This window comes from Arachis ipaensis, chromosome B9, assembly GCF_059453495.1.
Source record: "Arachis ipaensis isolate K30076 ecotype BB chromosome B9, ASM5945349v1, whole genome shotgun sequence".
Classification (NCBI taxonomy): Eukaryota; Viridiplantae; Streptophyta; class Magnoliopsida; order Fabales; family Fabaceae; genus Arachis; species Arachis ipaensis.
The window spans coordinates 154,897,582-154,919,308 of record NC_142444.1 but is presented as its reverse complement, the minus strand read 5'-3'; the positions used below and the strand labels follow the sequence as shown (position 1 = coordinate 154,919,308).

The 21,727-nt window shown below is 33.0% G+C and overlaps 4 protein-coding genes and 1 pseudogene across 5 annotated transcripts; 3 read left to right on the top strand and 2 right to left on the bottom strand.

Moving 5' to 3' along the window:
• Positions 1 to 547: 547 nt before the first annotated feature.
• LOC107616782 (aluminum-activated malate transporter 12-like) lies at positions 548 to 3,138 on the top strand. Its single transcript, XM_016318704.3, has 6 exons — positions 548 to 1,117; positions 1,210 to 1,350; positions 1,458 to 1,730; positions 1,799 to 1,920; positions 2,002 to 2,145; positions 2,384 to 3,138. Exons 1-6 carry the CDS (start codon positions 835 to 837, stop codon positions 2,948 to 2,950), a joined length of 1,530 nt encoding a protein of 509 aa, XP_016174190.1. The 5' UTR covers positions 548 to 834; the 3' UTR covers positions 2,951 to 3,138.
• A 3,419-nt stretch (positions 3,139 to 6,557) lies between these two features.
• On the top strand, positions 6,558 to 8,719 carry LOC107616216 (aluminum-activated malate transporter 12-like). Its single transcript, XM_021110938.2, has 6 exons — positions 6,558 to 6,612; positions 6,786 to 7,250; positions 7,402 to 7,674; positions 7,761 to 7,882; positions 7,963 to 8,103; positions 8,195 to 8,719. The coding sequence occupies exons 1-6, from the start codon at positions 6,558 to 6,560 to the stop codon at positions 8,717 to 8,719; spliced, it is 1,581 nt and encodes a 526-aa protein (XP_020966597.2).
• An 88-nt stretch (positions 8,720 to 8,807) lies between these two features.
• LOC107619065 (2-alkenal reductase (NADP(+)-dependent)) lies at positions 8,808 to 10,915 on the bottom strand. Its single transcript, XM_016321273.3, has 5 exons — positions 10,453 to 10,915; positions 9,833 to 10,010; positions 9,581 to 9,747; positions 9,405 to 9,487; positions 8,808 to 9,288 (listed from the first exon to the last, which is right to left on the bottom strand). The coding sequence occupies exons 1-5, from the start codon at positions 10,675 to 10,677 to the stop codon at positions 8,910 to 8,912; spliced, it is 1,032 nt and encodes a 343-aa protein (XP_016176759.1). The 5' UTR covers positions 10,678 to 10,915; the 3' UTR covers positions 8,808 to 8,909.
• A 2,635-nt stretch (positions 10,916 to 13,550) lies between these two features.
• LOC107616217 (uncharacterized) lies at positions 13,551 to 15,855 on the bottom strand (annotated as a pseudogene). The gene is made up of 6 exons (XR_015899751.1): positions 15,692 to 15,855; positions 15,339 to 15,508; positions 15,067 to 15,200; positions 14,960 to 14,964; positions 14,439 to 14,590; positions 13,551 to 14,234 (listed from the first exon to the last, which is right to left on the bottom strand). The product of XR_015899751.1 is annotated as an uncharacterized LOC107616217 (transcript).
• Positions 15,856 to 16,605: 750 nt separating this feature from the next.
• Positions 16,606 to 17,646, top strand: LOC107619658 (putative glutathione S-transferase). Its single transcript, XM_016321954.3, has 2 exons — positions 16,606 to 17,044; positions 17,141 to 17,646. The coding sequence occupies exons 1-2, from the start codon at positions 16,736 to 16,738 to the stop codon at positions 17,492 to 17,494; spliced, it is 663 nt and encodes a 220-aa protein (XP_016177440.1). The 5' UTR covers positions 16,606 to 16,735; the 3' UTR covers positions 17,495 to 17,646.
• The last annotated feature ends 4,081 nt before the right edge of the window (positions 17,647 to 21,727 follow it).

Genomic DNA, 21,727 nt, shown 5'->3' with positions numbered 1-21,727 from the left:
AACCAACAGAAGGGACAACATGTTGTCAGATCCTACAATTTAGAAGGTGCACTCATGCATTTGGAAAATTGTTCTTTAAATATTGTGTTAGAGATAGCTTATCATATTATATTTAATTTATTGTTAAATGAGATATAAGTGCTATTTAGATTGTTATATTTTATTTGTTAATGAATCAAATTTATATATATATATATATAATAACAATTTTTTTTATTTTTTTTCTCTGAATATTTTCTAATCCAACAAATCAAGAATTAACATGTTACGAATATGAATTTTTTTTAATGATTTATTATTGATTAATAAATTATTATATATATAAAATAAAATTTAAATTCTAATATTTATTTAAATAGACGAATGAGTTAACTTTTTAATACATTAAAGACTAATGTATCCAGATACAACTTTAATCCAAATACAATTACTTTTATGTACCAAAAGATACAATTATAGACTAGGAGTATGATTATTATATGTATAAGCTTTTGGTCACCACCTTCACCAATATGATAACAACCGCCAGTTTTTGAGAGTCTGGTTTTCTACACTGAACATTGACTGAAGGCACTAGTGAAAGCTACAACCTTCATCAACTCTCTCTCTTTGTAAACACGGTGGATTGCACTAGAGACATGGCTGGAATTACCTGTATCCCTTTTTAAAATAAATAAAATTTGCAAATACTCCAATTCTCTGTCATCTTTTGCATTCTTTTTAAGCTAAACACCACATTCACTTTATTATCAAAACTGAAATTCTCTAAATGATTGATTGATTGCCTTAGAAAGCTTGTTCAGGCTTAATTAAGAGTTCTTTTTATTTTTTTCAATGGCTGAGATCAATACTACTAGTAAAAGAAGCTCAAGCCGTTATTATTGGGAACATATTTATAGCTTTGTTGATGAAGTGAAAAAGTTTCCAGCACTGGTGAAGAGAGCAACATGGAAAGTTGCCAAAGAGGATCCAAGAAGGGTGATTCATGCTTTGAAAGTAGCCTTGGCCTTGACACTTATTTCTCTCTTGTATCTTTTGGAGCCATTGTTCAAAGGCATTGGAAAGAATGCTATGTGGGCTGTTATGACTGTGGTTGTGGTTATGGAGTTCACTGCTGGTATATATATGCTCTCAGCTCTCTCTCTCGCGTGCGCGCAATTCCTTTGATCCTATCCTTATGCCTTTTCCTCTTGTTATGCATTCTTGCAGGGGCAACATTATGCAAAGGACTTAATAGAGGATTAGGGACTATTTTGGCAGGGTCCTTGGCATTTCTTATTGAGTATATTGCAGATGTGTCTGTTAAGACTTATAGAGCTGTTTTCATTGGCGCCGCAGTTTTTCTTGTTGGTAATCATGAAAAGAATCTAGATACAAATTATGTTCTTAGTTGAAAATATGTAAAACAACTTGATACTAACATAAAACCAATTCTTTGCTTCAACTTTGATTGGCAGGGTATGCAGCTACTTATGTGAGGTTCATCCCCTATATCAAGAAGAATTATGACTATGGTGTTTTGATATTTCTCTTGACCTTCAATTTGATAACAGTATCAAGTTACCGAGTAGAAAATGTTTGGAGCATTGCAAGAGATCGTATGTTAACCATTGCAATTGGGTGTGGTCTATGCCTTGTGATGAATCTGTTGGTGTTTCCAAATTGGTCAGGGGAATACCTTCATAAATCCATCATATCAAAGCTCGAAGGACTAGCCAACGCCATCGAAGGTAAGGCGCATTTTAAAATCAATGTACTTTGATTTGTATAACGGATTCTGAAAACAATAATGATGCAGTTTGTGTCAAGGAATATTTTTGTGAGTCTGAGATACAATCAAGTGAAGATGATTCATGTGAGGATCCCATTTACTTGGGTTACAAGGCAGTGTTAGATTCCAAAGCTAGTGAAGAAACATTGGTAATTCCTTGTTATGTTCAAGTGTGTTAGTATACATATCTTAATTCATAAGCTAGACTTTGTTTCTATGAAATCAAGCAGGCATTACAAGCGAGCTGGGAGCCGAGATGCTCGAGATATTTCCGGCGAATCCCATGGAAGCAATATACAAAAGTCGGCGTTGCTCTTCGCCACTTTAGTTACACTGTTGTAGCTCTACATGGATGTCTGCAGTCTGAAATTCAGGTACTAATTTTAACCAGTTTCTTTTAAAAAAGTTGAACTAATTTTGCTGTTACATAATTCAGAATTTCAAATTAAAGAAACTTGCTAGTTGATACAAGCCATCATTCATGCCAACTCATTTTTCTCCCAAGATTCTGCTTCTTCTATTATTGATGGCACATGGCCATGTTATTGATTCAGTTCTCTTCTATGATCAAAATATAGTTATTTATTGACTTACATTTGACTAATTCTTTAGACACCATGGTCAATTCGATCTCAATACAAGGAACCTTGCATGAAACTCACAGAACAAGTGTTCAAAATACTAAGGGAACTGGCAAACAGCATAAGGAACAAAAGAAAATTCTGTCCTCATATACTCTCCAATGATCTCAATGTAGCCTTAGAAGATCTCAACAATGCCTTGAAATCCCAACCACAATATTTTCGCGGCCCCAAGATCAGCCGAACCTCGAAAATGCAGCATGAAGAAGAGTCTAGAGCCTCATTTTCAAGTGTTAACAACAATGATTCTTGTGAAGATGCAAAGGAAAGACAAAAGAAGGTTCTAAGGCCACAGCTGAGTAAGACTTTGAATATGATCACTAGCTTTCAATTCTCAGAAGCACTTCCTGTTGCTGCATTCACTTCTTTGCTTTTGGAGATGGTGGCAAAACTAGATCATGTGATAAATGAAGTTGAACAATTGGGCAGAATGTCACACTTTAGAGAGTTCAGAGTTGAAGATGAGATTGTTGTCACTTGTGAGAGACCAAAAGTGAATTCGTCTTATAATGACATCACTTCTTATGGAGAAGAGTAATTACTGAGAAAGATTTTGTTGATAAAATCATACTCAAGAGTTTGACAACCTTGATTGTAGTTGGGCAAAGTTTAAAGAGAGTAGGCTTAGTTTGTTATAGCTTGCTTGTTTTGATAGTATTAGATATGTTATGATCATGTCTCAACTAAATGGGATTATATCAACTTTGAACAACAATTTGAGGCATCTATCTGGATTTGTTAATGTGTATATATAGCAACTTCTTGTTGAAGCAGAAATTTCAAATGATTTAACTCATAGCAATGGACTAATGCTGAGAAATCCTGGTCATCAAACACTGCTGATTTAACTCATCGCAACGATTTTCAAGGTTTAAAAGACTCAAGTCGCAATCTATTTAGATATAAATTAGATTTAAAGCAGCGTATTAAGTAGAAGTAAGATGAATAATAAAATTAAATTAAATAAGGTATGATAAAAAATTATTATGTTGTTATTATATGTAACAAAAATATAAGATCAGAACATTTACAAATATTACTCACAAAGTAGTTATTTATAAATATTATTAAATTTATTCATTTTTTAATTCTATTTCATTTGAAGAAATATAAAAAATCTAAATTTGAAGAACTTTTTATATCCATGCATAATTCTAATTGATAAAATAATATTTATATATTTTATTTCAAATATATATTTAACATCATAAACTATTTTTTATTTTATTATTCTTTTAAAATTATTAAGTTTTATTTTTATTATTTTTTCTTTTTATATCACACATTATTCTCTTTTCTAACCATTCTCTGTATATAAATCCAAGATTACTTCATTACCACTGTTGTATTATGTTGCATTGTTTTCTCTTATTCTCTTTTTTTACTTTCTCTTTCTCTTTCTCTTTATCTAATTGCAATCAATTACCAATATGTACTTTTATTATTATAACTCTCAATCTTGTTTATTACTCAAAACAAAATCCAAAAATGAGACACCTGAAGGCTTCTATTCTGATCTTATAAATTATATTCACCAAGTTCTTTATGCCTTGGGGTTCATCAAGGTCATTCTGTGATATCATTCCGGTCACCATTTTCTTTACTTTTTATTAACGGATCAAAATTCGTTATTCTTTTTAATAACACTATTCGTACATAATATGTATAAAATATAGTTATTATAATTAATTATATATTTAAATTATTTTTTAGTTGAAAAAAAAGCATTTGATTGTTAAAGGAATATCGATGTTATAATGGTATCCATTCTTAATATCTAAAAGTAAATGGATAAGTTTATTCACATTATTTTTAAGACATGTTTTTTCTTTTACTAATGTCATGTCAGCAACATCATTTATTTGACAAAATTTTAGAATCAACCACTCAATTTTTTTCAAATCAACAGAAAAAAATAAAATATACAAAAAAAACTAAAAAACACCCGTAATTAAAAATTAATAGTGTCTAACCAAATTTGTAACATACAAAGACATTGAATTCATATCTCTATATTTATTATATCTTATCGTTATAAACAAGACAATAAATTTATAATCCCAATAATTAATTTCTATATTACAAATGTAATAAACATTAAATGTAATAAACATTCATGTTACAAATGTCATAATAATATTATTAATCATAATAAATTTTACATTATAAATATTCAATAATTCAAATTCCATACAATTTGACCTATTTATATAAGTCTCTTATCAATATTCTTTCAAATAACATCAAATTTAGTACAAGAAATTTATTTTCGAACTACACAACATCTCAAACTTACTCAATGGAGTATCATTCTTTGGACAATAACACCAAAAAAACAGACAATACAATTAGTTTATTAAAGTTTGTGTGGTTCGTCTATAAAAAACATTAACACCCACAAATAAAGATAAGTCTCTTTGCTTAGAAATGATTATATTAGATGAAAATGAGACAACTACATTTTAACATTTGTGGCACATATAATCAAACAACACTACAATATCCAACAATAAGGTAACTCTATATACTTTTCATAATCACATTTATCAAATTATTAGTTACTAACTCAATACTTATTTTAGATCAAAGTACTACAATAATTTTTGTACTATTTGATGGCGAAGAAAAAAAATTGTTGGCCACAGCCCACAACGGTTTCAAATCTAATGACATTCTAGAAAAATAATGACATTGAAGCACCACTCCAATTGAAAAATTTGTGTAACCTCACACTTATATTTGAAGTCAAAGTAAATGATTTTAATCTTAAAGAAGGTTCTCAATAATACATTGTTACCAAGACATTTGTTCCAATAAAAAACACTAAACCTCAACACCCATTACAACAAATATAACAAGTAATATTCTAAAAAAAATCACTTATTCAAGATATCATTTTTAATTTATTTCTAATTTAAATTAATCATTAATTATAGGAACCAACTTCGTCAACACTAATATCATCAGACGAAGATCACATACACATCAAGAGATTAAGGAGAAAGAAAACCATACAAATTCAAGACACATCTTCCAAAGAACAATATACATGCAAAGATGAAACAAACAACACAATAGAAAGTGTATACAACTCAACAATTCATAAAGAACATGACTTCATAAGAACCTACGACAGAAAGAAGAAAGCAATAACTCTAATAACAACCAATAAAGAAAAAGGAGGACGAACGCCACATAAGAAGACTAAGTCCATCAACTAAAATAAATACAAAAATCAAACCACCAAATAAAAATATCACTTTGTACAATTTCAATATCAAAATTTTTTGTATTACAAATTATTTTAAATAAAACACCTTTTAAATTTCACTTTAATTTACATATATTTAATTTAATTTTACAAAATATAATAATTTTTAATATTAATTATATACTATCATTAATTTATAGGCCGCGTACCTAGTTTATTATAAAGATATATGCGAGATGATTTATTTTAATAAGACAAAATGATGCTAAAGTCTAATTACTTTGAGAAATAGGTAGGATGAGATGAATATATTATTATATTGATAACATGATATTACAAAGACTCAATTTTATTACATTATTTTTAGATACATTATAATAGATAGAGTTAACCACTATTTATAAATCTCCTTAATTATTAATTGCCCATTTGCCATAATGGCCACAATGCCAATAAAATTGATCTGTGAAAATAAATCCACCAAAGGCAACACTCTTGAATTATTATGAGCAACCCTTGAGGCTCCTTCGTCAAAGGTTTTTCAATGCTATTTTTAGTTTATAAAAAAAAACTAAAATGAAAAGCACAGTTGGCAAATGTTTTCAAAAACAGTTTTTGGATTTTTTTTTTAAATAATAATAAGAACTAAAAAAAAGAGTTGTTGTCAGGTGTGGTTTCTGTTGCATTGTCTGTGACCTTGCATCCAGTTTTTCTCGTTTTTAACAAAATAACAATAAAAAAGAAAATAGAATGATGATACCATAACCCCTAAACCCCTCACAAAACAATAATTAAATTCTAAAGATCATGATTTAAGTGTCACATTTCTCTTGGTGCGTTAATTGTGTTCTTTGTCAAATAGCACAATACGCAGATTAATAACTTGGTGTTCAAGAAACCTTTCTCTTGGTGTGGAAATTGTGTTCTTTGAAAGATGACCCGTCAGGTTCATCCTGAACCGGATATTGAAGTTCCTCCCCCTTCTAAAGGTTGTTATCATTTAAATTTTCAAACTATTTATTATAATTATTAGCATTATGATTTTGCCAATTTATGAAGTCTATTATTCCATTAGTCCATACTTTTGTCACCTTTTGCATTCTGAGAGATTATCATAACTGAAGCCCTTAATTTGATGAATTTATCTCAAAAACCAACTCAGGTGACTCAAAGATTTCAGCAGAAGAAACCAGCAGCAGCAGCAGTGGTAAAGAAATCCAAAAGAAAAAATGCAATGAAGGTTGTAGCTTTGCAGATAAAGTGAGGAAGTTTCCAGAATCGGTATGGACTTCGACAGTGAAGGTTGGCAGAGAGGATCCAAGAAGGGTGGTTCATGCCTTCAAGTTCGGCGTGGCATTGACATTCGTATCTTTGTTTTATATGATTGATGACTTGTACAATGCACTCCAAAAGGATGCTATGTTTGCTGTGTTTACTGTGGTTGTGGTGATGGAATTCACAGTTGGTATGTTCTACTCTCTAATATATGATCATGTTTATCAGATCAAGAATCTGTTTCATTCATTTGATGAATCCTCTGCAGGAGCAACATTATGCAAAGGACTAAATAGAGCATTGGGGACAGTTTTGGCAGCATGCTTAGCAGTTCTGATAGATGCTCTTGCAAGTTCCTCTACTAAGATTTTAACTGCAATTATTGTTGGTGTTTCAGTTTTCCTTGTTGTTGAGCATCAAAGAAAGCTTATCTTGAAATTTGTAATGGACTAATTGGAACTATCTTTCTCAAACTTGTTGCAATTATCTTATGTTATTGGCAGGAAGTGGAGCTACTTATGCAAGGTTCATACCCCACATCAAGAAGAATCTAGACTATGGTGTTGTTGTGTTTATCTTGACATTTAATCTAGTAACAGTGTCCAGTTACCGTGATGATAATGTGTTGAGACTGGCGCAATCGAGAATGTTAAACATCGCGGTTGGATGCATGATATGCCTTGTGATGTGCCTATTGGTGTTTCCAAACTGGTCAGGGAAATACCTTCAGGATTCAATCACATCAAAACTAGAAAGCCTAGGAAACTGTATAGAAGGTAATGGTAATTAACTATTAATAGTTTGATTTGATTTGATTCATATATTCTTAGTGTCTGAAAAGAAGGAACAACCATGAATGCAGTTTGTGTGAAGGAATACTTTTGTGAGTCTGATCTAAAAGGAAGTGACGACGGTTCGATTCATGATCGAATTTCCAAAGATTACAAAGGTGTTTTGGATTCCAAAGCTGCTGAAGATACATTGGTATATCCCTAAACTCCCACTTTCTTATGTTATGACAGAAGATCTTATCATATGAACTTTGTGTCTGTGAAAGTAAACAGATCTTACATGCAAGGTGGGAGCCAAGATACACAAGCTTCCACAGAATCCCATGGAAGCAATTTGGGAAAGTCGGCCATGCTCTTCGCCATTTTTGTTACACTGTTGTAGCTCTACATGGTTGTTTGAAGTCTGAAATTCAGGTACTATAAAACTCAATCTCAATCATGAAGCTGCTTGCTCTGCATTCTGATACATGTACTCAATTACTATTTTGATTGATTCCTCCTCAAGGCACCGTGGTCCATTCGAAACAAGTGCAAGAACCCTTGCATCAGACTTGCAGAAGAAGCTAACAAGATTCTAAAGGAACTCTCAAACAGCATAAAGGACAAACGCCAAGTTTGCCCTCACATACTCAACAATGGTCTCAACAAAGCCTTAGAAGACCTCAACAATGCCTTGAAATCACAACCTCAGCTTCATTTCAGCCACACACTGTCGGCCAGGATGCGAGCTCAAGGGCCCCCTTTGCCTCCTGATAGTGATGATGGTCAGATGCCTATGCCTCAACTGAGTAAGACTATGAGTAAGACAATGAGTGTAATCGTTGGCCTCGAGTTCTCAGAAGCACTTCCCCTTGCAGCTTTCACTTCTTTGTTGCTGGATATGGTGGCAAAGCTAGAATATGTCATAGATGAAGTTGAATTATTGGGAAGAATGGCACACTTCAGAGAGTACAGAAGTGAAGATGAATTTTCGGTTAGAACTGAGGAACGACCTAAACCTTGTAGTGAACTACCTGCTTATGGAGCCTAATTATAAACAAGGACTATCCATTTCTTTTCATTAATTATATATTTATAATTAGGCTTAATTTTGTAATACCTATCACTATTTGGAGTAATTCGCACAAGACAGTATGTAATTTATTTCTCAAACAAAATCCAAATACTGATAGATACATACAGAAAATAAAAAACAAAACAGTACTAGAGGTTAAAGTAGTTCATTCATTAGCAACTAAAACAACTTGTTTGCCAGCACTTCGGCCTGTGAACATTGCTTCTAAAGCTGCCGGAGCTTTCTCAATGCCTTCAGCTATGTCTTCGACGTATGATATCTTGCCTTCTTTAATGTAAGGCACAACAATCTCCAAGAACTTAGGATAGTGTTCATAATAATCAAACACTATGAAGGCTTCTATTCTAATCTGCTTATAAATTATATTCAGCAAGTTCTTTATGCCTTGAGGCTCATCAAGTTCATATTGTGATATCATTCCGGCCACTACGATTCGGCCGCGCCTTCTCATGTTAATAAGTGCTGCCTCAAGTGTGTCTCCCCCAACGTTATCAAAGTAAATGTCAATGCCTTCCGGAAAGAACCTGAGAAATTTTTTGACATAATAAATAGTTAAGATTCTATGTTTTGTTAACAAAGTGTATAAATGTTAATTGAATTGATAACAAAATTCACAACAAACTACCAATTAAGTACTCACCTCTTTAATGTTGCATCAAGGTCATGTTCCTCCTTGTAATTAAAAGCACCATCAAACCCATACTTGTTCTTCAAAATCTCAACCTTGTTTTACAAGAAAAACATGAAAACTTATAACCGGAATTCTTGGACAAACACAGACTAGGTTCCAATTAAAGTTACTAACATCATATGTACCTTTTCTTTGCTGCCAGCACTTCCAACAACATAACATCCCATCAATTTTGCAAGTTGACCAACAAGTTGACCAACAGCACCAAATGCTGAAGATACAAAGACATAATCTCCTTTCTTTGGAGCTCCAACTTCATAGAAACCTGCATAAGCAGTCATACCAGGCATACCTGCATGTGCAAACAAGTATTATGAAATATGCCTAGAATTCCATGTATGAAAATGAGGAAGCTTCCAGAAGAGTTAATTACTTACCAAGTAGTCCAGTATAATAGGAAAGAGGTACATCTGTATGCTCAATTTTGAAGAGGCTATCTGTCAATGTGATCACACTATACTCTTCCCATTTGGTCACTCCCCACACCAAGTCTCCTTTCTTGAATCCAGGGTGTTTGGAATCCACTACTTTGCATACTCCATACCCAACTATTGGCTGCAAATAAAAAATAAAAAATAAAAGTTAGTCCTGAAATTTCAAAATTAAATTTAGTCCATGAAATCTGAATATGATGTGTCACTATACATTGACTAAAATATCCTGTAAAATAACCAATAATCAGAGTTGGTAAAAAAGTCAGCTCACTAGTTCATTCAAACAAGTGTCGAGATTCGAATCTTAATTTATGTATGCAGCAACTCGTTAGGAAGTTGTAGACTCTTAAATGAAACTTAGATACAGATTAATTTTTGGCCTATCGAAATAGGGAATAGTGGAATACTGTGGAAAATAAAAAACAAAATATCCTATAAAATAGGCTAAAATATAATTCTAGGAAGTAGCAATTTTAGTGATCAAATTGGACCTGTTAATAAACAAATTCTGCAGTACCATATGTACTTTGATGAATTAAAAGAAATGAATATGAAGTGCTTACTGAATCAGGAGTGAAAGAATAGAAGAGGCGTTTGATATCCTTTCCCCTGGTTCCTCTCATGTAAGGATCACAAGATAAGTAAAGGTTCTTAACAAGCACAGCATTTTCAGCCTCTGGAGGAAGTTCCAAGCTTATGGTGGAACTCTTCAAATACATGTCACTCTCTTTTGGATTACCAGTTATGTTCCGTGCAGCCACAACCTGTTTGTTGCTCACTTCTGCCATCCTATTGATATAATAAGTTTCCCTTCACAACTCTTATCTCTCTATTGTTTGTGCCTTGAACTGCTTCTTGCATGTTTTAGCAGGGTATTTAAAGGGTGCCTGAGTGAAAAATTTTGGTCATTTTGAACTCTGCAATTGACTAAGCATTGTTGGGCTTGGTTTGTCAGTGCTCACGTCATCATCAATATCATGTTTCTCCAGGACTTTTTTATGGATGATTCACCAACAGATGATGTATGATAGCCAGCCAATAATTTTCTTATACGGAAGCTTCTAGCATGAGAAAAGTATTTTAAAGTCCTTAATGGATCTGGATAAATTTAAAATATGTAAAAAACATCGAGTCATTTTGAAATATGATAATCAAGTAATTAACCTTTATATGACTATCACATTCATATAATTATCATATGTGTTTAAAGAGAATTCAAAACCCATATTCTTGAAGAGTTTATACCATTTTTTACACGTGTTAACATCACTAATAAGAGAAATACTGCAAATTTAAATTACTTGCTTATTTCTAAAAACAATTTCATTAAAAAATCTAAAATATTTTTGTTAAAAATGTTAGTCATAAAAAGTAACAATAATAACAGTAATAATAATAATTATAATAATATCAATTAATGTACTACATTAATATCAATAATAATAAAAATTATTATAATTATAATAAAAAAAGTTATCTCTTTAAAATTAATGTTAAGAAAATTTTCTATTTTAAAATGAATTTTATGTAAATTTTAGTCTTTTTATAATGAAATTTAAATATTATTTTTTAATACAATCAAATATCTTTAAATTTAAAAGATATTTTAGAATTTTTAAAAATTAATACAAAAAAATTATTTTTATTTGAGTTTTAAAAAGGGTATCTTAGTCATTTAAAATGAGTATTTTAGTCTTGTTAAAATCAAATTCGAATTTTTCATTTCTAATACGATCAAACAATGTGAATTTAATCTATAATGGTATTTTAATTTGTTTTAGATTAACTTTAAAATATTATTTTGTTATTTTAAAATTTACTTATATGAATATTTTAATTGTTTCAAATGTTAAATTTACAATTTCTAATACAATTAAGTAATTTTTATTCTAAAATGGTATTTTAGTTTTTTTAAGGTTAATGCTAAAAAAGATTGTTTTGGTATTTTAAAATTAACTATAAAATATTTTAATCTTTTTAATATTAAATTAAAATTTATAGTTGCTAATAAATCAAATAATATTATTTATTCATATAAAATGTGTAATGGTAATTTTAAAATTATTACATAAAAAATATTTTGGTATTTTAAATTTAATGCTAATTAACAAATATTTTGGTTTTTTAATATGAATTCTATAGATATTTTAATATTTTAAAATAGAAATCAAATTTTAAGTTGTAATACAATTAAAAAACTTTTTAATCTTTTATACTGATACTAAAATATTATTTCTTCATAATGTTAAAAGATTTCTTTTAATTTTTTTAAAAAATTAATAAAAAAGATATAATTAGTTTTCAATTATTTTATCAATTTATTATTTAATCTAACAGACCTTTTTCATAATTAGTACAACTTTAAAGTAAAATTTTATAAATTTACATATGTTTTGTTAGAAACTAATATAGACCATTAAATTAGAATATTCTTCCCTAATCCTTTAAGAACCAATTTCAAGTTTCCCCACCTTAGACAATTCCTTCTTATACATAGCTGCCAGTTAATTAAAGTTTCAAAGCATTTGGACATAGTTTTCCATTATAATATATACAAAGAAAAGAAAGACAAGATAGTTTCACAGTCATTTACAAATATTTAATATTTTCTATTATATCACATCATATTATATTACTATTTATTTCTCAAGGTGAGATGACTTAATCATATCTTAAGATTTTATTTTTTTACCTTTATATCTAATCATTTTTTACATTTTTTTTTGTTATTCTATATTTTAATTTTAATCATTTTGTTTTCATTAATTTGACATACACATCTGTATATATATAAATATTTTTTTGTCAACTACAGTTTACTTTTTTTTTTTTTTTTTTGCTTTGACGACTCAATTTGCATTTTAGTTCATATTTGCAATAATGGTAGTTAATAATATTCTAATTACTCTCTTTAAGATGAAAGTGCGCATGCTGTCCTACATAACACATGGTAGATACTAAAAAATTAGATCTCTTTTTCACTATGACTAATTTTAAAGACATTGTTAAGACAGTCATACTTGCATTAAGGTTTGAATATGTTGTTCAGAAAATAAGTTTTTCCAGGTTTATTGATAGTCTCTGTCCAGGTGCACCAAACCTACTCATTAATAGTATATTTATGGACACAGAATTAATGGACCTACTCTTTGCCAAACTCGATCAATTGTTTATTGTACAAGTTAAGAGTTTGTTTATTCTAAAACCAATTATTGATGAGAATATAGCATTATATATAGTTTGCAAGAATCATTTCGGAACAGATGGCCACACATGAGAGGGGCTCAGATGGATGCGTTGCATTACCTTCCAAAAGTTGGAACAATGAAGAATGGTATCTTACAATAAAAAGATCAAATATTTTTCAATTTATATTTTAAAAACAACTTTCTAATATAATCTCATCACAAGGGTGATTGCCCAGGCAAGCTTTGATCATGTTTGACTATTCATATTTCATGGTTAACAAGGAATATGTCAAATTACTATTGCATCGTTGCCTTCATATGTCACTGCTCAGTTCATCTATAATTAAATATTAAAAATTAAACCAAGTCTGCAATGAGAAAAGTACAACGAATATACCACCAAAAACAAAACGGTAAAACTTATATTGGAAAATGATATATGGTTAGATATTTGAACAAGATAAAGGAGGTCCTAATTTCAAACTCTACTTTCATGAACTCAACATGTGAAAATCAATGTTACTCAGGTGAATCAATATGATGAATTCAGGAACCGATACCAAGATTGCATACCATAAAAAATGGGCAAAATAACTTACTATTCCCCCCGATCAAGCTCTTTAACAATGTAGGTAGGAACATAACATCATCGCTAATGAATAAAATATCTGTAACCCGACGTTGGATAAAGCCTAGAAAGGAAAACAAATTCAGAACTCCTTATCCTTATCCTTTGTTTTCTTACGGGCCAAAATCCGTTCTTTTGTTGCGGCCACAGCATCTTGACTTCTTTTGTGATGATCAGCCTTTGGCTGGGAAGCTGATGACTGTTCAACTGAATCCTTTCCTTCCATGGACGCCTCAGAATTTGGCTTCATATCTGATTGATCAACAGTTCTATTGGAAGGATTAGGAGTTTCACCCCAATCCACATCGTTTTTCATGGAAGACTTCACAGGTGAATTCTGCAATTCATCTGGCACCTCATTATGCTTGTGTCGATCAGGTGCATCAAGCTTTGTGTCTTCGCATGTCTCTGCAGTTCTTTGCTCAGCTCGATTCTCGTGTTAACTCTCGCGAGGATCTTGTGCACCATATGCAACATTTTTATCAAGGTTTGTATAAAAATCAAGCAAAAGGTCCCTCTTCTTTGTAACCTATATACAAATATAAAAGTTGTATGTCAGCAGTATGCAAGAAACAGAGAATTGGAAATATAGGAATTGAACCATAAAGAAGTACATCAATTCAATTAGGATATTGAAGAAAACGAAAAGCAAGACTGTTCTTCCATTACCAATCACGTTGACAACCAAGACATGATAATGAATATGAGAAATTTTTAAAATGCTTGAACCTACATCATCTCTCTCCTCTTGAAGTTCACACAGTCGTTCTAGCTCCATCTGTCTCTCAAGTTCAGCAAGCTTCTTTCTGTAAGCTTCAGTAATAAATTTGTCTTTGTCATCATAGAGATGGTTATATTTGCTTCTCTCTTTTGGATATACCTTGACTGCATGACAAAATTTGCAGGATGATGATTAGCAATGTCAGTTGGCATGAAACTGAATTTTTTTTTTTTTTTTGAAAAAGAAAAGAAATAATAATAATAACAATAATAACTAACTCAATTATAACACGAAAAAGTAATTTTAACCATAAAATAAGAAGCAACTTTAAGTATTAAAACAAAGTGCTAATTATGAATCAAGAAGGGCTGCATGTCATTGTGACAATCCAACTACCAATACCATATGGAAAGGAAACAAACTATATTTATTAATCTTAAATATAGAGAGAGCTTCATATGCTACTTGCCTACTTGATCTATATATAGTATATATAATTTTAGGTTATGTTGTTCTATCTTTATAAATTGGACCTTCCCTGCGCAAATGTTGCATGAAGTATTGAAATTCTACATGCTGAAAATTAGTCCACAAAAATGATTTGATAGAACAAAGACCACGTCATTCTGAAAATAATTACCATACTTTTCTCTGTTCGCGATCTTGTATCAATGGGCGGGCAACTTTCTCTTTCATTTTGTCATAGACTCCATCGTAATCAAATACAGTTGGATCTTCTTCTAAGGCTTTCTTTTGCTGCTCCTCAACCCTTAAGTTTAACAAACAACATCCACACACACAAGGATGTGAGATTATATTCACTTCAACAAATAAACTAAAAAATATAATAACCATGTAAATTCACAAGTTCTAATGTTCTATTATACTAGAGAAGCATCAACTTACGTCCATAAGAGTCTTTTTCTTGCTAGCTTGGAGAGCGATTTCTCTCTCGACATCATTCCATTGATCATCATTGAATCCAAAAGGTGCTGCAAGGGAAGGCCTTTTTGGCTGCTGCTTCTGTTTTGCAGGCCTAAGGTTTAAGCCGTACTTGCTCATTTCACCTACCTTATTGGCCTCTGTTTGGACACAAAGCAAAGAAAACACTCTTTTTATGAATCCAAATTAATTTGCATCAATCCATAAAGCTTTAATCACCACAATTTACACGAAACAATGTTTTTAAAAAAGAAAAGCAGCAGATATTACTCGAAGACAAGCACTTCAAATGAAGCAGAGACAGAAAGTAGAAGTTTAATTACCTTACCTTAGGGTTGTGTCTTGCGAGTTCAACTATTTCTTTGCTATGATTCTTCAGACGCAGATTCAAACAATCACCTAACCAGTGGAAGTTGTATCAATCTGCGTTGCGCTCCAAATCTCTGCCTAATAAGAGAACCAGAGAAGAAGAGCACAATGTACACGATTCCACGAACACGAAGAAAGAAAATTACCCAAACAAAAAAGTGAAAAAAGTATAGCAAACAGATGGGCTCCAAAAACCTTATCTGTTTAGGAAGCCCAATATGAGCCCGGCCCAAATAAATAGAAATCATTTGTTTGTTAAAAAAAAATTCCCTTAATATGTTCTAAATAATCCCGAATATTCGCAAAGGAAACTTTGGTATTGGCGTGCGAGTTGCGACGACCACTCATTCAGACAAGAATTTGCCGCAAGAAATTATGTTAAAATTAAAAGTTTCATTAAAATTGAATTGGATAATAATATAATATATTTATATATAAAATATATTAATAAATATAAAAATTAATTTGAATTATTTAATGAGTATAATTTTATTTAACTGACAGTAAAATATTTTACTTAGTCGTACAATTACAATCGTTCTCTTGGATAATTATTCATGTAGTCAATGTAAAAACTAAAAAGTAATTATTTTGCTAATGTAACGTTATATGATTAGATGTCCATGTAAAACGATTGTCAGTGCATCAACATTAAATACTTAGTTAATATAGTCAAATTTTGTTGTTGAAAAAAAATTTTAAGTTTGTTTTATTTTATAAAATTTAAAGTGTAAAATCGTAACTTTAAAAAATTGGCTAATATGAGTTCAAGAAGGTTAATTCTCTAATTTATTTTTTTTGTTTCATTATTTTAAACATATATATAAACCACTAAAAAGTTTTATTAAAATTTGACGATTTTTCCAATGTTTTACTAGTTTGGACAGACTTGATAATTGATTCTGGATTAAACTAGCCGATTGAGAACCACGGAAAATATTCATATATTTATATATATAGAAAAAAGCATAGCCCTTGTTCTGAATTAGTAACGAAGAATGGAAGACATCAAGGTGCTAGGGTTCTGGTCAAGCCCTTATGTCCACCGAGTGATATGGGCTCTGAAGCTGAAGGGCATCAGCTACGAGTACATAGAAGTGGAGAGGCATGGCAAAAGTCAACTATTGCTCCAATCCAATCCTGTTTACAATAAGGTCCCTGTTCTTATTCATGGAGGCAAATCCATTGCAGAATCCATGGTCATTCTTCAATATATTGAAGATACCTGGCCTCACAATCCCTTGCTTCCTCAAGATCCCTATGAGAGAGCCTTAGCCAGATTTTGGATCAAATTTGGAGAAGATTCGGTAATCTTAACTCAATCTTCATCTATTCTCTCTTTCCAATACTGTGTTAAATCAAAATTAGTTTTCTTAATTGAAATTATTGAGGTGGTTTTGTAGACAGCTTCTATTACTGATCTGTTTATGAGACCCTCAAAGGATGAAGAAGAGGGGGCAATTGCAATTGAGAAAGCAAAAGAAACTCTGAAGGTAATGGAAGAGAAAGGACTAGGAGACAAGAAGTTCTTTGGAGGCAACAACATTGGAATGGTGGACATAGCTTATGGATTGCTTTGTCATTGGTTAGAAGGGTTGGAGGAAATTACAGGGTTGAAACTAATTGATCCAAGCCAATTCCCTCGGTTGCATGCATGGACTCAAAATTTCAAGCAAGTTCCTCTGATTAAGGAAAACCTTCCTGATTATGAAAAACTCTTGGTCCATCTTCAATGGCGTAGACAGCAATATATGTAACATTAGAAATAAGAATGTCATATAACTATTAACTAGCAATAAGGTATATATCTAAAGCTGGTCTATACTTAGACCTAATAAAGTGATCAAGGATATCGAGGAAGTTTTCATGTATGTTTCAACATTCTGAAAGAAAACAGGGCACTTCTTTACTATTTTGTCTTAGACTGATATAAGATTTAATAATGTAGTTGTGAAAATCAGATCGGTAATCGAACCGATTAGACTATTAGGTCATTGAGATTTAGTTAATAAATTATTAGTTTTTTTTTTGTGACTAATAAATTATTAGTTGAATTGGCTAATTTAGTCCTACTTAAATAAAAATATAAAATAATAAAAAAATTAAATTAAATACCGTAGTTGTGAAAATCAAATTGGTAATCAAATCGATTAGACTATTAAGTTATTGAGATTTAGTTAGTAAATTATTGATTGAATCGACTAATTTAGTTCTACTTAAATAAAAATATAAAATAATAAAAAATTTAAATTAAATTTTGAAATATATATCTTGATCAATACTTAGAGTCACAATCAAATCTCAATTTCTAAAATAATTAATACAAAAATAGATATAAAATTAATTAATATTACAATAACATCTTAATTTGATATAATAATGATAATTAATTAAGCAATTAACAATCAATTCTAATTAAACAATTAACGATCACACTGTAACAACTGAGCCTATTAACAATTAATAATTAATCAATTAGGAATTAACAATTATATCGTAACAATTAACAATCAATTAGGCAATTAACAATCAATGTTAACCATGGTAATTTCAGAGCCCTCAAAATTAAAATTGAAAATAAGGCACATCTCTATTAATTTTTTATTTTTGGTTTTTTATAGTATCTCTCAGTTTGATAGATCAAGGACTATACTGAGCTCTATTTAAAGAATTTTTTGCTGATCATAGATTGTTGCATGCATAAGACGGGATTTGAACTCCGATACTTACTTAAAAAACTAATGAACTAACCACTAAACCAACCTAATTTAGTTCATTCCAATTATTTTTATTAGCAGAATCATAATATTATAACTACAAAATAAACTAAATAATTAAATATTAATCTCTAACTATTTTGTTTTCAGTGTTTCAAAAGATTTTTGAGATTAATACAATTGGACTGTAATGCTGATATTATTTCTGTTACGATGGGTAACCGGAGAATAATGGGCTGGACTCGTTGGGTTAGCCCAATCGCCGAAAAGGGGAAGCCTTTGAAGAGAATCACGTCCTCGGGCCTCCGTCCGACTTGTGAGTATGAATGAACGGGGGGTGGTACCTGCAAAGACACTCCGATGCCTAAGTTAGCAAGGGAATAAGCAGGTCTAGAGAGTATTGGACTTAGTGATACCTGAGGGGTGTCAGGGTATTTATAGTGGTGAACCCATAACCACCGTTGGAGTAGTTCCACCATTTAAGGAGGAATAACCATCCATTTATCTTAGGGAAGTTGGGATATAACTCCTGAAAGTGGGTAGAGAGATTTTAGGGGCAGTTACTCATTTGAATAAGTGTTTATCTGCCAGCTAATCTTCATTCCCGACTTCTTTAGAGCAGGTCGTGGCAAGCACCGACTTAGTAGGTTAGAGGTCGGCGCAGGGTGAGGTTCAATCCTTTGGATTGGGCCTTTCGTTTGGTCCTGGGCCGTAGCGTTGGGTCAGGGTATGAACAGTGTCCCTACTCGAGCCCAATTTCTTTCAAGACTTGGGTTCGAGTATTCTACTCGGGGTCGTAGCCGACCTGTGAAGGAACCGACATGATCGTTTGGAACCGACGTGACTTTTCGTGACTTTTGAATTCTCACAGTCGCGTCTAATCAAACGTCGCGTCTGTTAGAGGTTCGTGTATTTACACGTAGGGATTAATTACCTTGGTAACGGTGCACCCATTAATGACCGCTTCTACTTTTACCCTTATGCCCCTAACGTGTTTATAAATACTTTCCCTCTCTTTCATTGTTTCGTTTTTGCGAATTTTCAACTTCTTCTCATCTGTTCGTGGAGAATTCTTGTTTGAGGGCATTCATCTTTCTCTATCCTTTTTCCAGGCAAAGGTTAGTTTTTTCTCCTCTTCTCTTTTCATAAAGTGCTTCTGTTTGCATGCTTTTATTTTAGAGAGAGGAGTTGATTTGTAGACTTCTGTTTGATTCCAGGCCCCTTAGAGACCCTGTTTTTGATTCTTTTTCTTTTTCTCTTTGTAGGTTTTACTAATCCTCTTTAGAAAAAAATGTCTTCCCTAGAACTTCTTGCTCAGTAGGTCGACGTCACGGTCCTAGGGGAAGAACCTATGGTTGATACCGATTTTATCACCAACCTCCGTACTCATCATAGAATTTGTACTTCTGATGAGGATGAGCCGAAGTATGAGTTGGTTGTCCCGGGTCCTGAAGACCGGGTTTGCTTCGCGAGGGTTGCTGAGGCAGCCCCTCATTTTTTCTATATGTATGAGAGCATGATTACCCGTTTGCGTGTTTTTCTTCCTTTTTCTGATTTCGAAATGGCTGCCTTGCGTCACTGCCGTATTGCTCCTACCCAACTTCACCTAATTCCTGGGGTTTTCTGAAAATTTACCAGTTCATTAGCCATGCTTTAGACTTTCCGACGTCCTTGAGGATTTTCTTTTTCCTCTTCCACATGACAAAGCCCTTTAGTGGGCAAAATAACAAGCAACAGTGGGTGTCTTTCCGAGCTATACAAGGTCGGAGAGTCTTCATCCTTTTCGATGAATCTTTTCACGACTTCAAAAATTATTTTTTCAAAGTTCAAGCCGTAGAGGGTCACCACCCCTTTTTCCTGGACGAGAGTTCTTCTCCTCGCTTTCCTCTGTACTGGTTAGAGGCCTCCCCCTGTGAGAAATATAGTTTGGATGACCTGGATGAAGTGGAGGCAGCCATTGTGGGGTTCCTCCAAGAAGTGTGGGGGAGGGCCCCCTATCTGGATACCAAAAAGTTTCTCCAGAGGGCTCCGACCTTCGTCCAGACACAATTAGGTAGCTTTTGGATTGTTTATATTTTCCGACTTTGTTTCTTCCGACTTGTTTTGCTGACTTTGGCTACCAATTGTTTTTTACAGAGATGGCGAAGAAGAATTCCAAGGAGTCGTACCAGAGAGTTCAGGAGGCCAAGGCGAGGTCTTGCGCCAAGGTCGGCGGCACTAGGGTAACTAGCTCTTCTCTTCCTTCTCCTCCCCCTCCTTCCCACAATTTGGGGACCCCTGCCCGACCTATTGTTATTTCTTTCTCAGCTTCTTCTCAGCCGTCCCCTCCTCCCCGATCTTTCCCTGAGCCAGAAAAGAAGAAGCGCAAGACTTTAGAGTCTACCTCTTCTTATGAAGGTGAGGCTAAAGTGGATGCGCCTCAGTTTGTTCGGAAGTACATCTATCCTCATACTCGTATAGGTATAGATGATGCTTCCGTTCGAAACCATCTTACTATTCTAGCTCAGGAGAGTAGCAGGGCGGCTGGGGTATGTACAAAGTTCCTGGATATTTTTAAGAAGGTTCCCCTCAGTTCTTTGAGTTCACCCTCGAAGGTTGAGGAGCTGGAGGGGAGGCTTCTCTTATATCAAGGGCAAGAGAAGGTGCTGAGGGAAGAGGTCGCTAAATTGAAGGAAGAGAGGGATGGCCTCCAGGAGAAGGAAAGGAAGTTGCAGGCCCAGCGCAACATGGAGGAGGGCTTGAGGCTGAAGGCACAGGAGAGTTATTCGAGCTTGTTCGAGGACCTCGTGGCAGTGAGGAAGGATTTGTTGAATGCTCGGAATGCTTATACCGAGCTGGAGGACTCAATTGCTGACGGGGCCGAGGAAGCATGGAGGATCTTTAAGGAACAGGTCGGAGTTCTCGCTCCCGACCTGGATCTCTCTCCCTTAGATCCGGACAAGGTTGTCATTGACGGGGCTATAGTCTCTCCTCCCTCTCCCCAATATGTCACCGAGTCAGATTTGAAGACTCGGGGGCAGAAGATAATGGAGTCTCCTCCCCGACCAAAGGATGCCCCAAGTTCCTCGAAAGCTCCCGGAACCTCCACTCCATCTCCTATGGATACTTCTCTCCCTGGTCCTGATGGCGCTCCGACTACTCTTCCTGACTCTGGTGCTGCTCCGACGACTCCTCTTGGCTCTGGTGGTGATGTTCTTTGAAAAATTTAATTGTGGCTATATGGGGACCCGGCCTGTGGGTCTCCTCTTTTTTAAACTATTTATTTTTGTGGTG